Raw genomic sequence first — 14,160 nt, forward strand, 5'->3', positions numbered from 1 at the left:
GTGGGGGCAGGCGCCTGTAGTCCCAGCTACTTGGGAGGCTGAGGCAGGAGAATGGCGTGAACCCGGCAGGCGGAGCTTGCAGTGAGCCGAGGTCGCTGAGGCAGGAGAATGGCGTGAACCCGGGAGGCGGAGCTTGCAGTAAGCCGAGATCACACCACTGCACTCCAGCCTGGGCGACAGAGCGAGACTCCGTCCTCCCCCCAAAAATAAAATAAACTAAAAACTAAAAACTAAAAACTAAAAAAGCAAGATGTGCTAATATCTAACATCTTTATGTTCAACAACTTTAAGTTATATCTGAAGAAATTATTTTTTCACTTTTTTTTGCTTTTCAGAGACTAGAGAGTAACTTTACTCACTACATACATTTATTTGCATTGTTACATCTTGTGTTCAGAGTCTTGATAAAACTATAGCCACGGCTTACATTAGTAAACAAGCTTCTTACAGAAACCCAAAATATTGACTTTTAAAGAAGACACGATAATATAGTGCAAACAACAGCCATTGTGTCAGAGTGTAGCCACTGATCCAAAACAACAGTCACGTGTCAGAGTGTAGTCACTGATCCAAAACAACAGCCATGTGTCAGAGTGTAGCCACTGATCCGAAACAACAGCCATGTGTCAGAGTGTAGCCACTGATCCGAAACAACAGCCATGTGTCAGAGTGTAGCCACTGATCCGAAACAACAGCCATGTGTCAGTGTAGCCACTGATCCGAAACAACAGCCATGTGTCAGAGTGTAGCCACTGATCTGAAACAACAGCCATGTGTCAGTGTAGCCACTGATCCAAAACAACAGCCATGTGTCAGAGTGTAGCCACTGATCCGAAACAACAGCCATGTGTCAGAGTGTAGCCACTGATCTGAAACAACAGCCATGTGTCAGAGTGTAGCCACTGATCCAAAACCTTTGGAACCACGTTTCAACAGTACAGAGTCTTGCTCGATAGAATTTACATATTTTCTTTCCTTTAAAATGCTTTTCACAGCCTGTATAATCAATTTTACATGGTATTTATAACTTATTTTCCTTGTAAAGCATCAATAATAATTAGTTGTTTATCCATTTGTGTGATAAATACCATATATAATATTTAGTGAAACTTAAGTTCTTCAGATTTAAAGCAATTTTGTGGTGAAATCAACCCTGTTAGATAGTAGAAAAGAACCATCAGTGCTTCTGTTGACACTTCTGTACCTTACTACTAATAAAAAGGCCACAAGGTAAAAAGGCACATAGAATTCTATAAAAAACATATTTAAATGAATCAGAGTTGCTAATTAAAGAACAAGGATGTGAAAAAAAGTACCAAAATTCCAATATTGGGAGTTAGATTTCCTGTTTCAGTGTTATTAATATTGACCTTAATAGATTCCTGGTAAAAATCATTATTTTTAAAATCCTACAAAAAGTAAAACTTTGTTGGAAACAACTATGTTCACTTCCTGTTCAAACAATAAAAATAAATTAAACAGTAAGAAAACATATTTTTCAGTTCATAGCGCCTGAAGAGAAACATATATAGTATAAATAAAATTCACTGTAATTACTCAAATCCTGCTTACAGAACTGATATATTTACATTCATACTGAAGTTTCAGAGTTTTTAGTGGAGTTCCGCACTTTCTCAGCCACACTGAGCTATCAGAAATCACATTTGGAAATGTGTTGAGACTTAACCCAAGACTTTCTCAAAAAATGCTGAAAAAGAGGTGTGTGTGCATATATCTATGCATGCTACTTAACTTTAAAAATATGTACCATTTATGTTTCTTAACCTTTTCAATGCCCATGGAGTAAAAGTAAACAAAAACAATTGTATTATTTCTAATGGTCTGCAGCTATCTTTAATTTTCTATGTTAGGTGTATACATTTTTTAATTTAAAAAACCATCAAGTTCCATTTTGACCTTAGAATTATAGAGTCAACTAAATGATTCACTTTGACTTGACACATTTCACCTTGTTCCTTTGTCTCCATCTATTTAAAAGAGAACATTTATAAGTGAACAAAAAGGCTGCAATAATGCAGTTCTACTTCTGTATACTTAACTGTGATCTTCATGCAGATCAATCTAAAGTCTCTTGTATGCATATACTTGCAAAACTAGAGTGTTTTCCTTTAAATGGGAAAATGTTTTGTGTCCTTGGGGCTTCATGAAAAGATTTGCCGCTGATGCCAAAAAGAGGTGAGGAGGAAATAGAGTTTATAAGTCTTGCATATCTTCATCCAGCTGGACAGTCTGGAGCTTGGCAAGTTCTTTTTTGTCTGTTTCCAGGTCTTCACAGACAGTATCAACCATGCCATCTAAGACATACTTGGATTTAGAGTCCAGCATCATTAAGCTACTTGTTGCTTTGCTCTCAGAATTTGGTAAGAAATTCTCTTTCATGTTAGCTACCGATTGCAGAACCAAACGATGTTCTTGGACAAAATCCTGATGTACTGCTGAGGAGGGGTGACCTACCTGATCTTCAGCTGTAGGAACTATTTCCCCAAGGGCAGCCTGAGTCATAGGGACTGACAATAGGTCTTGACCAGTAATAAGGGAGCAGTTCTGAAGAGTTGCATAGTTAGTGTTGCTGACAGATGTCACAGTAGATTTGCTTGCCACCGGTGCAGACATTGGTTGGCTATCGGCAATGTCATGGTTTAGCTCAGTGGGATTTAGTAGTGTAGGGGGACTGAGAGAAAAATTGTGAGTTGGAGATACATTAACTAATGAGGAGGCCAGTGGATGGAGGCCACTCCCCGAGATGTTTTCAGAAGACAGGTTTGCATTTACTTGTGCATTCTGATTGACAGGCATCAACTGAGAAAATACCAGGCTCCTCTCCAAGCCTTCCTGTTTCACAGATCCTATAGTCTGGCTTGTATTAGGAACCGTGTATACCACTGCACTGGGAGCAAGAGAGCTCAGGAAAACCTTTCCTTGCTGAACTGTGGCAGACTCACTTGTAAATGTGCTCCCATCTGAAGTGCTTGAACTTACTGAGATATTACCTAGAAAAAATAAAGTACTGATTATCATTGATGGAAGTGACAGGGAAAGAAAAAAAGTTACACACACATGGTTTTTTCTTAGCTACGGTATCTATAAAGAAGCAACACTTCCATACAATAATTTAGCCCAATTCTGGTTCAGAATTACCTTGAGCACTTAAAACTACAGATTCCCAGGCTCTACTCCTTGAAAGTATAACTTAGTACATCTTAGAACATCTGTTTTTACCTCTCCAAGTAAATACATATATATATTTTTTTGTATAGAGACATCTTTTATTTTATGTTTAACCACAACAACACAGCCAAAAAAACTACTTGCATTCCTGAGTCGCAGGTGTGCCTGTTTCCCCATCTTTCATCAGCTTCTTAGAAAACACAGTGATTTCCAAACCTTTACTTTTTATGTCTCATGACCTCCAATGGTCTTGAGGATAGAACATGTTAAAGGTTCTGTTGCTTATTATTTCTTTTCTTTTTTTTTTTTTTTTTTTTGAGACGGAGTCTCACTCTGTCGCCAGGTTGGAGTGCAGTGGAGCGATCTTGGCTCATTGCAACCTCTGCCTCCTGGGTTCAAGCGACTCTCTTGCCTCAGCCTCCCGAGTAGCTGTGACTACAGGCATGTGCCACCACATCCAGCTAATTTTTGTATTTTTAGTAGAGACGGGGTTTCACCAGGTTCGCCAGGATAGTCCCCATCCTTTGACCTTGTGATCCACCCGCCTCGGCCTCCCAAAGTGCTGGGACTACAGGCACAAGCCATAGCGCCTGGCCTATTTCTCTTTCTTTTAAAAAAAAAAAAAAATTAGATTCAGGGGGCATGTGTGCATGATTGTTACACGGGTATATTGAATAATGGTGGGGATTTGGCTTCTAGAGTACCCACCTTCCCAAGTAATTCTGATGACCAAGGAGCATTGAGAACTACTAGTTAGAAGCCAAGTGTGAAAAAAAAAAAAAATCTTTTCCAGGTTCTGATTCACTCAAGTTTCTGTTTCATCACTAGTAACTTGACATCTCTCAATTAGTTGATAGTTATTGCTGGCTCTGCCAGTTAGAATTAGAAAACACAAATGCAAAATGAAATGCCTTCATTCAGGACTGACTGCTCAGTAACTGACATAAAATATAAATAAATGGCAGTGTAGAACATACCACATAAAATGAGTTACCTGGGGCTTAAAACTTAACCATATAAACCTGTACAGACAAGTTGCAAACTTTCACCAATATAGCCATAAAGTAATGTCAAGTCAACAAAACATTCAAAAGCTTTTTTTTGCCTTTTGTTGTGCCAGTTCTGAATTTTCAGTGTTGTAGTAATGGGAACAATTAATGGTAATATGAAATGTGCTTTTTAAAATACAGATTAACATAAAGGATCAGAGCTAATGCTTCTCTAAAAGGTTTGTATCTTTTGAGGCTCTTACTATAATGGTCTATAGAGACCAGAAGTAGAAAAAGAAATGTTAAGTAGAAAGCTAAGATGTTCAAATCAGATCACTCAGACAATGTAGATGAATTAGACCCTCTACTACCATCAAATAAAACCCTTTTTTTCCTGATTCCTCACATAGGCATGAGATGATGGCAATTAGATAATCTAGGACCTCAAATATGGTCACTGAAGGAAAGGTGGATTTGGGGGGACTTTTGTGCCTCAACCTCTGAGTAGCTGGGATTACAGATGCACGTTACCATGCTTGTCTAATTTTTGTATTTGTAGTAGAGACCAGGTTTCACCATGTTGGCCAGGCTGTTCTCAAACTCCTCAGTTCAAGTGATCTGCCAGCCTCGGCCTCCCAAAGTGCTGGGATTATGTGAATGAGGCTCACTGCAGCCTCCATCTCCTGGGCCCAAGCAATCCCTCCCACCTCAGCCTCCCAAGTAGCTAGGACTACAGGCATGCACTACCATGCCCAGCTAATTTAAAAAAAATTTTTTTTTTTTTTTGAGACGGAGTCTCGTTCTGTCACCCAGGCTGGAGTGCGGAGGTGTAATCTTGGCTCACTGCAACCTCCGCTTCCTGGGTTCAAGCAATTCTTCTGACTCAGCCTCCCGAGTAGCTGGGATTACAGGCATGCACCATCAAGCCTGGCTAATTTTTGTATTTTTAGTAGAGACGGGGTTTTACCATGTTGCTCAGGCTGCTCTCGAACTCTCGACCTCGTGATCCACCCACCTTGGCCTCCCAAAGTGCTGGGATTACAGGCATGAGCCACCATGCCTGGCCAATTTTAAAAAATTTTTTGCAGAGATGAGGTCTCACTATGTTGCCCAGGCTGGTCTGGAATTCCTGGGTTCAAGTGATCCTCCTGCCTCAGCCTCCCAAAGTGTTGTAATTACACGTGTGACACCACATCTGGCCTCAGTAAAGTACTTTTATGAGAGAGCAGCCCAATGTTAAAGGTAATTAATTCACTGAAAACATCTTCCTTCCTGAAGTATTAGAATATTGTGATTATATTATCACCTCTATTGATAAATTAGTGCCACAGGGCTGTTTATGTCTTCCAAGTATTTTTAATGCAAAGGAATGTCTTCAAGTAAAAAGAAAACACTGTATGTGAACCCTTTTAAAACATTTAACTAGAAAGTTTAATCACAGAAATACTGGTGTTAAGAAAAACATTTCTAGGTATGTTTCAGTTATTCCCTAACATACATTTCTGTTTCAGACCACACATATGAAAAAACTGCTTTTATTTGAAAGCACTCAACTTAAGTATGCTTTTAAATTCTTATTTTTATTTTATTTTTATTTATTTATTTTTAGATACAGGGTTTTGCTCTTATTGCCCAGGCTGGAGTGCAGTGGCGTGATCTCAGCTCACTGCAACCACCACCTCCAGGGTTCAAGCGATTCTCTTGCCTCAACATCCCGAGTAGCTGGGATTACAGGCATGTGCCACCATGCTCGGCTAATTTTTGTATTTTTAGTAGAGACGGGATTTCACAATTTAGTTAAGCTGGTCTCGAACTCCTGACCTCAGGTGATCCACTGGCCTCAGCCTCCCAAAGTGCTGGGATTACATGTGTGAGCCACCGTGCCTGGCCTCTAAAATTCTTGTAGGCAACTGATTTGTGGCAAAAAACATCTCAAATAGATGCTTAGTTTGTTGTGTGTGTGTGTTTATGAAATTGTTTGCCAATGTATGCATGCACAAAATGATTAGTTATCTTTTTATAGAGCCATAAATAGCATAATTACATGCAACATTTTCCCCAACTGCTACTGAATATAAATACTTCTGAATTTGTAGAAATTATAACATATATAAAAGAAAAGAGGATTTGATCTAAAATTTGATTTTTTTTTTTTTTTTTTTTGAGACGGAGTCTCGCGCTGTGTCACCCAGGCTGGAGTGCAGTGGCGCGATCTCGGCTCACTGCAAGCTCCGCCTCCCAGGTTCACGCCATTCTCCTGCCTCAGCCTCCGAGTAGCTGGGACTACAGGCGCCCGCCACCACGCCCGGCTAGTTTTTTGTATTTTTAGTAGAGACGGGGTTTCACCATGTTAGCCAGGATGGTCTCGATCTCCTGACCTCGTGATCCACCCGCCTCGGCCTCCCAAAGTGCTGGGATTACAGGCTTGAGCCACCGCGCCCAGCCTTAAAATTTGATTTTTGAGCATAACTACAACTGAAGTAAAAATTGAACAATAATTTTAAGATAAAAAATCCAACTGAAAAACTATATAGGTACAAAGCATTACTTTGTAATGATAAGAAAAAAATCAGGCCGGGCGCTGTGGCTCATGCCTGTAATCCCAGCACTTTGGGAGGCTGAGGTGGGCAGATCACAGGAGTTCAAGACCAGCCTGGCCAACATGGCCAAACCCTGTCTCTGTTAAACATACAAAGATTAGCCAGGCATGGTGATGCACGCCTGTAGTCCCAGCTACTAGGGAGGTTGAGGCAGGATAATCATTTGAACCCGGGAGGCAGAGGTTGCGGTGAGCCACGATCGCGCCACTGTACTCTAGCCTGGCTGACAAAATGACTTGCTGCCAAAAAAAAAAAAAAAAAAAAAAAAGATGGTAATAATCATCATCATCATCTTAGTTGCTCAGACTGTAAAGTGAGTAAAAGATGTAGATATTCTACTTTTCCACATAAATCCCAACTGTAGAAAGATAAGTCTATCTTGTCTAGACATTTTAAAGAATGGCTCAGTATCTGTGAGAAAAAACTGAAACCCCAAAATGCTATATTGAGAACTGCAGTACCTAACTACCATGTAGAGATGTTGCTTGCTGGATTAAACTTATCTGGTTAAACTTATCCTTCAACTCACCCAGACGGTCTAAGGATTGACAGCCTTGTCATTTGATCTTAGTTATTTTAACTGAAAATGCTATTCTTAGTCCTATTAAATGTCCCATTTAAAAACTTAGCTATTAGTTCGTAAGAATTTTCTATGGCAGTGCTCTTCTAGATTACACAATTAAAAGTATTTCTGCTTTTCTCCTTCCCCAACATACATAACATTCTTTCTGCTCAAATTTGTTGCCTTTAAAATGTGACCTGTTTGGAAATTTTCCAAACGAGAGAAAAGGTGTTAGATCCACATTAAATTATTAGCAAACTAAGCACTTTGGCTTTCCCTGTGGTTTTCATATTTTTGCCCTATGTTGGATAGTAACTTAGCTTAACTCTTTCCAGAACTTGGAACAATGATGAACTGAATAGTATGCTGCAGGACTGTCTTGTTTTACTACCATTTTGCCTAAAGATATGCAAATGTACAGAATGAAATTTAGAACAATTTTTCCATTAATTCCTTCAATAAGCTGACATAGACCATAGTTGTGGTAACAAGACAGTTGTGCATAAATTGATTTTTTTTGGGGGGGGGCGTAAAACCATCTTATAGGAAGCAGACCTTTAAAGCCAACAATTACTACTTTGGTTTTATAAAAATCTGGATTTTCAGATGTGCCTACAAGAAGGCAAACATGCATTAATATCTACCACTCCTGAATTCAAGGGATTATGCAAACTCCACTGCCAAATTCTAACCGTTTCTATTTATTTAAAGAGAAAATGACATAGAGTATCCAGGCTTGCTTAAAGTCAGTGAAGAACTAATATATCAGCCTCAGTTTTCCTGAATTTCATTTAAGTGCTTTCTCTGGAAGACTGCTGTTAGTAAAGCCACAAGCCTATAAAATAAGGCTTACTGTTATCTTCATAAATAAACCCACACATTTAGGGGTTGAGTATATATGCTGAGCGATAGAAATCCAATGGCATATTCCTCTGATTTTCTTTTAGGTCTGTCAGTCTTCATTATAGGAGGAACAGGATTCAAACATAATTGATCCAGTCTTTTTAGCTTGTTCTTCTAAAACATTTTTTGGTCAAATAAATAATGCTTAGGTAAAGTATATGCATTCTTACCAACTGCTAGACTAATTTTGTGTTCTTATCAATTTTATTAATTTTTAATATTAAAATGCCAAGCAGTGAGTTATTTTGTAAGCACTGATTGACTTATCATATTTCTGTAATTGTAGAACTGGCAGGGCTTGCTATGAACTGTATTTTTCCATTCAGTTGTTAGTAAAATAAAAGCCCATCCTCATGATGCAAGGGAATAAAGCAAGTTGGATATTACATGGGTATTGTGAAAGAGGAGAATCACATCAAGGCTATTCTATAACTTCGGCAGCTAATAAGGTACCTGAACAGAAACATCAATTATAGCTATCACCAAATGCGTCACTTACAGCAACTGATGAACACATTTGCTGGTGCATTAAGGTACCAAATGAGATTGTTACCTTGTGAAGCTGCCACGGACACAGCGGGCAGCTGCAGAGGAGAGAATCCAATGCTCCCATTAAGGAACTGGCTGTTTGTGCCGGAATTGGGGATCTGGACAATGCCATACTGGTTAATTTGCACTGGTGTAGTAAAAGTCACTACAGAACCCCCATCTTGGGAAGCCACTGTTTGAATGCCTTCTCTTTTCACCTCATTGCTGGGTATCAGGCCTGGGAATGAGACAGGGACACTGGGGCTGTAGGACGTGGTGGCTGCTGAGTTAGCAGAACTCTGGAGGACTTTGAATTCCTTCACATCCTGGGAGGTAGACCCCAGTATGTCAGTCATGGATACACCATTGCTCACAATGTTTGATGACATTTTTGGTGGGTTCAATGCCACTGCCTGTGTATTTCCCACATTTAATCCATTAAGGATAACTCCACTGGGTCCCTGAATAAAAGAATTTCCATTAAGGAAGACAGGTGAAGTACTTGCAGGTACCAAGCTTCCATTCAACAGAACTCCAGAAGAGCTTAATGATATCTTAGCATTTCCAATTTGTTGCATATATACTGGCTCCATATGACTGGAAAGGCTGAGGTTGGTGATGCCATCAGATGAACTGGAGAGTGGGTGAGGAGATAAATCCTCATGTCCCTTGCTGGATTCATCTTCAGTGCTGGGGTTGCCATCTGACTCACTGTATGGAGGGGGAAATCAAGATGTTCAGAAGGTCAGGGGGATGACATTCTACATAGTACCACTTGTTTGGAATACCAGCTTCTAAATCCACTAAAGGCAGTATTTAAGGAAAGCACAGCAGGATGTCTGCTAGTCCTATTTAAACTAAGGGGCCTTTCAGCAGATTCTGACCAGCCAGAGAATCTGGGAAGATAAACTCTCAGATCCCAATCATTTAAAATAACAATAAATTCAGGGAAAGTCCAGAGATCTGGAAGATGTAAATTCAGCATTACAGAAGAGAATATTTGATTTTACAGTGCAGAAGTGCTATTCCTTACTGTTAAATATGCTGCTACTGACACCATAGAAAAAAACGCCTTAGATGAGGTGGTCAGTCTTTCCTGTTCAGGAACTCCTTCCCCTCCCCTCAAACCAATTCAGATTAGTGTTATCTTGGAGGTAAATGGAACTGCCAAAGGAGCAGGAGGTGGGAAGTGCTCGGCTTTTCTTTTTTGGTCAGTTAGTTAACAAGAGATCGTTTTCTCACCTGCTCCCAAACTTCTACTCCACCAGACTGACAACTCTCTCATTCAACAAAGTGGCTGTCCTTGTTGTAGGAAAAGGCACTTTCAACCCAAGAACAGTTACGTGCAGTCGCCTTTGAATCCAAAGGAAGCCAAAGGGGCCTATTTAACAAACACCATCCAGTGCCCTGGTGAGGTGGGAGGGAAACGGTGTGGGTCACTCAGAGGCCTTTTAACTATTAGACCTCTTCCCCAATGTCCTTGGTCCCTCTGTTCCAGGCAGGGCCCTGTTCCTCAGCTCTCTGACTTGGGAGAAATACCAAATCAGGGTTGGGGGGTGGGTAGTGGTGGGGGTTTCCCATTTGGTCTGAGGCTGGGAGGGAGAGCAAAGGAGAGCAGAACAGAGGCGTTTTGGAAGCGCGGCAGGACTTGGCCCAGCAGAGGATCCGACATCCCCGCAGTGCCCCGCGGTCGGTTCGCTTTCATGCCGAGGGTAGGGGATTACCCGGGCTTTGGGCTGCGGGGCCAGGAACGCAGAAAGCGCTTTGATTTACGAGCTGAGGCTGAGCCGCCGTCGCCGTCTGCGAGGGTGACTCACCGGGGGTGCGGGTGGGAGGTAGATCCGGAGAGGGGCCTAAACCAGGCAACTGGGCCGGGGGCGGGGAGTGTGGAGTTTATGGGGTGGGGGGGACAGAGAAGCCGGCAGTGGGGCGTGGGGGAGTCCCAGGGAGCTTGCCGGGCCCGCGAGCGGAGGCGGCGGGGCAGTTGGCCTGCTCGCAGTGCCCCCTTCCCACCCTCTGCCCCGGCCCTGCGGATTCCGTTGGTCCCCGAGCGCCGGACCCGCGGCCTCTAGTGGGCGCGGGGCAGGTGGTTCGGCGTAACCAAAGCGCCTTCTCTGGACCTTTCCGCATATCTGCGGAAGGCGCACGCACATCCCGGTGCACGTTTTGTTTTGGTTACCGCGAGGGCCAAGCAGGGCACCGAGCCTCCCTTCCAGCCTTGGGCGAGGAACGCCGGAGCCCAAGCCGTCGGACCCCCACAGGGGCCCAGAAGCGGCAAGGGCGGGCTGAGACCGGCTCTGGAATGTGCTGGGTGATCAACTTCACCTGGCCCAGGCGGGCTGGATCCCCGGCTTCCAGATTGCTTCCCTGAGCAGAACCTTCGAGCTGCTTTTGGATTCTTTCTCTCCTATCCCCGCGGGGCTGGAGACACCAGGTCTTTAGGCGACCTTCTCCTTACTTTGTTTCGTCCAACAAAACACACAGACGCACACACCAAGTGTCTGACTCGGGAGGACGCACAAAAGAGGTGGAAAATCCGGTATTTTCTACCAGAGGGGGAAAACAGCTTGCCAGGCAAAAAGCTCAAACCCAGTGGGGTGGGAGCACAAGGAGGGGCACTAATAGCGCCCCTACTCCTTTGCTGCCGCCCGCCGTAAGCTAGCCTGCCCCCCACCCGTAACTACCGTACCGGGAGGGAGTCAAGCAGCGTTCGGGGGCCGAGGGAGGAAGCAGCCCTTCAGCCCTGCTACCCCGGCTGCGCTGAAATCCGATCCCAAGGAGTTCAGAATCAGGTTTCAAAACATGACAGAGCCGAGCTGCACCAGCACCCCACGTTGCCGCGGCCGCGAAAGGAACCACAGGGGCAGGGTGAATGATTAACTCTGTCACATGAAACCTCGACGTTCCGAGACCCCTTCTTCGCCGCCAGCCCCAAAACACTCTCTTCCCTCCAGAGCAACCACCGCGACCTCCAACGCAGGCACTGGGGGCGGCTGAACCCTGGGGATCTGGGAGCGTGCGTGCGCGCCAGGCCCGGTGTGACCCCGCGGAGGTGCAGACCCCGGCCGGCGCCGGCAACCTCTGCGGGCCTCGGGCGGCAGGGAGAGCTACGGTGCCGGCGTCCACACTCGCTTCCTTAGCCCCGCCAGAAGCAGGGAGAGGGTGGCAACTTCAAAGCCAGCTGGATGGGGGTGGGAAGCCGGGCAGCAGTGACCAGCCGCGGTGGGGGCGGGGACTGAGACCTAGGCGGGCGACCAGAAACTTCTGGGGGGAGAGGGGGAGGGTAAGGAGGGAGGTTCCCCCGCCCTTCGCCTCCGCCGCCCCCCACCTCCGCCGGCAGGGAGCGAGGTGGGGGGCGGGGAGAGGTGGGCAGCCGGACCAGGCTGGTGGGGAAGGTAAGCGCCATGTTTGCGAGCACTTGGAGGAAAAGAAAGCTGGGAAGGGGGTGGGGGAGAGGAAGGGGGAGGAGGAGGAAAGTTGGCGCTCACCTTTTGGACTGGGTCTCCGAGGGGTTCCGATCGCGCTGCCGGCGGTTCTTGAACCAGTTGCTGACCTGGGTGAGGGAGAGGCCGGTGATCTTGGCCAGGTGCCGCTTCTCGGCGGGCGAAGGGTAGCGATTCTGCTTGTAGAGCTCCTTGAGCGCGTTGCGCGACTTCTCCTTGAAACAATACACCGTCTCCTCGCCGTCCCAGATGGTGCGGGGCAGGGGGAATTTCCTGCGCAGCCGGTACTTGTCCACCGCTCCTAGCGGCCGGCCGCGGGCTCGCTCGGCCTCGGTGTAGCGCGCCTTGTACCAGAGCTGCTGCAGCAGCGGGTGGTTGGCCGACTCGAAGCTGTGGCTCTCGAGGATGCTGTAGAGCTCGGGGTAGATGCCCTGGTGGAAGGCCACGAGCGCCCGCGCCTTCAGCAGGCTCTCGTTGCCACGTAGCAGGTCGCTCTGGGGCAGGGACCACAGGAACCGGGCCAGGCGGTCCAGGTTGCCCCCCTGCTGCAGTGCCTCGCACACGCAGGCGACGTGGTCGGGCGAGAAGGCCAGCGGGGTCTGCGCGGCGGCGGCAGCGTGGTGGTGCCTGCCCAGAAGTTCCGAGTGGAGTTGTACCTGATCCGCCGCCGCTCCGGCCGCCGCCGTCGCCACTGCCCCTTCCTCTCCGCTCACCCTGGCGGCAGCGGTCGCGGCGTCCCCCGGCTCCAGGGGAAAAGGGGCTGGAGCCGGGGGGCTCAGCCCCACCGCCGCGCCCCCCGCCACTTCTCGGTGCGCCTCCTGCCCTTCCGAGGCGCTTTCCATCCCATTCTCCTGCTTGATGTCCGCCGCACTTGCGATCTGCCCGGTGGGGGAGGAAGAGGACATTTTTTGTTGTTTATTTTCCTCCCTCCCTCACTCCCTCGCACTCTTTTCCTCTTTCTTTCCCCCTCTCTTACTCCTCCTTCTTCGTCTCCCTCCCTCCTCTCCCCCTCCGGAAAGCCCACTCCCTCCCTCCTGGTTTCGGCTGGATCTGGCCGATCAGGTTTCCCCCCGGCCACGCAGTCACCATTAAGATAGCTGCTAGAGCAAAGTAGTGTAAACGGATAGCTGCTTTCTGCCGTTCCCCCAACGTGACTCCTCCGGTTGCTGCATACTATATGGCAGTGGCGGCCGGGCAGGCCCGGCCGAGCCACCTCATTGGCTATTTCGCATTCAGGGGGAGGAGGAGACACCGTTTCTATCCCTGTCGATCACCCGCCTCCCACTCCACCCCTTGCCTTTCCCTCTCCCCCTGACCCCCAGGCACCTATACCTGAAGGAAAACACCGACATTCTTTCCAAACCACGCTCCTGGGCGGGAAATTACCTAATGTGGCCTGAAAACTGGACAACTCTTTCAAAGAGAGGCCCTACGATTCCAGAGGGAATATTAATTGTGTGGCCTTAAGGTCTAGATAAATTTTTAACAAAGAGACCACCCTCAGCATCTAGATGACAAAACTTAAGAGGACAATTCAGAAGCCCCCCACTATCTCCCTGTTCCCCATTCCCCCTCTTTTTGGATGTCTTTATCAAGGATTTTGTATTCGAAAGGGTCAAAAATAAAATAACACTAGGAAATGTTCTAAGGGGCAAGCATTTAAAGTAAATTAAAATTCCAAAGGGGGAAAAATGCTTGAAAACCTTATAATTAGCAGCATAAATAACCCACTGAGAAGACAAAAACAAGAAGCCTTCAAAAAATGTACTTAACCTTAAGCCACATGGAGGGTTGGCAACCCAACTGAGTTGAACATGATATAATTAAACATGTAGAATATTAAACCATATGTTTATCCTGGATGAGTCGTGTGGAAGAGATCTAAGCTTTAAATTATACTAACGATATGGAAATTTAAGTTTTCTACATGAACATTTTTAATGTAA

The 14,160-nt window shown here is 45.6% G+C and overlaps 1 protein-coding gene across 2 annotated transcripts; it reads right to left on the bottom strand.

Annotated features, from left to right (window-relative positions):
- Positions 1–873: 873 nt before the first annotated feature.
- Positions 874–13,387, bottom strand: SIX4 (SIX homeobox 4). 2 transcript variants are annotated; one of them, XM_025392235.1, is made up of 4 exons: positions 13,301–13,387; positions 12,260–13,092; positions 8,797–9,482; positions 874–3,011 (listed from the first exon to the last, which is right to left on the bottom strand). In XM_025392235.1, the coding sequence occupies exons 1-4, from the start codon at positions 13,301–13,303 to the stop codon at positions 2,215–2,217; spliced, it is 2,319 nt and encodes a 772-aa protein (XP_025248020.1). In that variant the 5' UTR covers positions 13,304–13,387; the 3' UTR covers positions 874–2,214. The 2 variants fall into 2 exon arrangements, with proteins under 2 accessions (XP_025248020.1, XP_025248019.1); XM_025392234.1 differs by lacking the exon at positions 13,301–13,387 and having other exon boundaries at positions 12,260–13,147.
- Positions 13,388–14,160: the final 773 nt, after the last annotated feature.

The sequence above is a fragment of the Theropithecus gelada genome, chromosome 7b (genome assembly GCF_003255815.1).
Source record: "Theropithecus gelada isolate Dixy chromosome 7b, Tgel_1.0, whole genome shotgun sequence".
Taxonomy (NCBI): domain Eukaryota; kingdom Metazoa; phylum Chordata; class Mammalia; order Primates; family Cercopithecidae; genus Theropithecus; species Theropithecus gelada.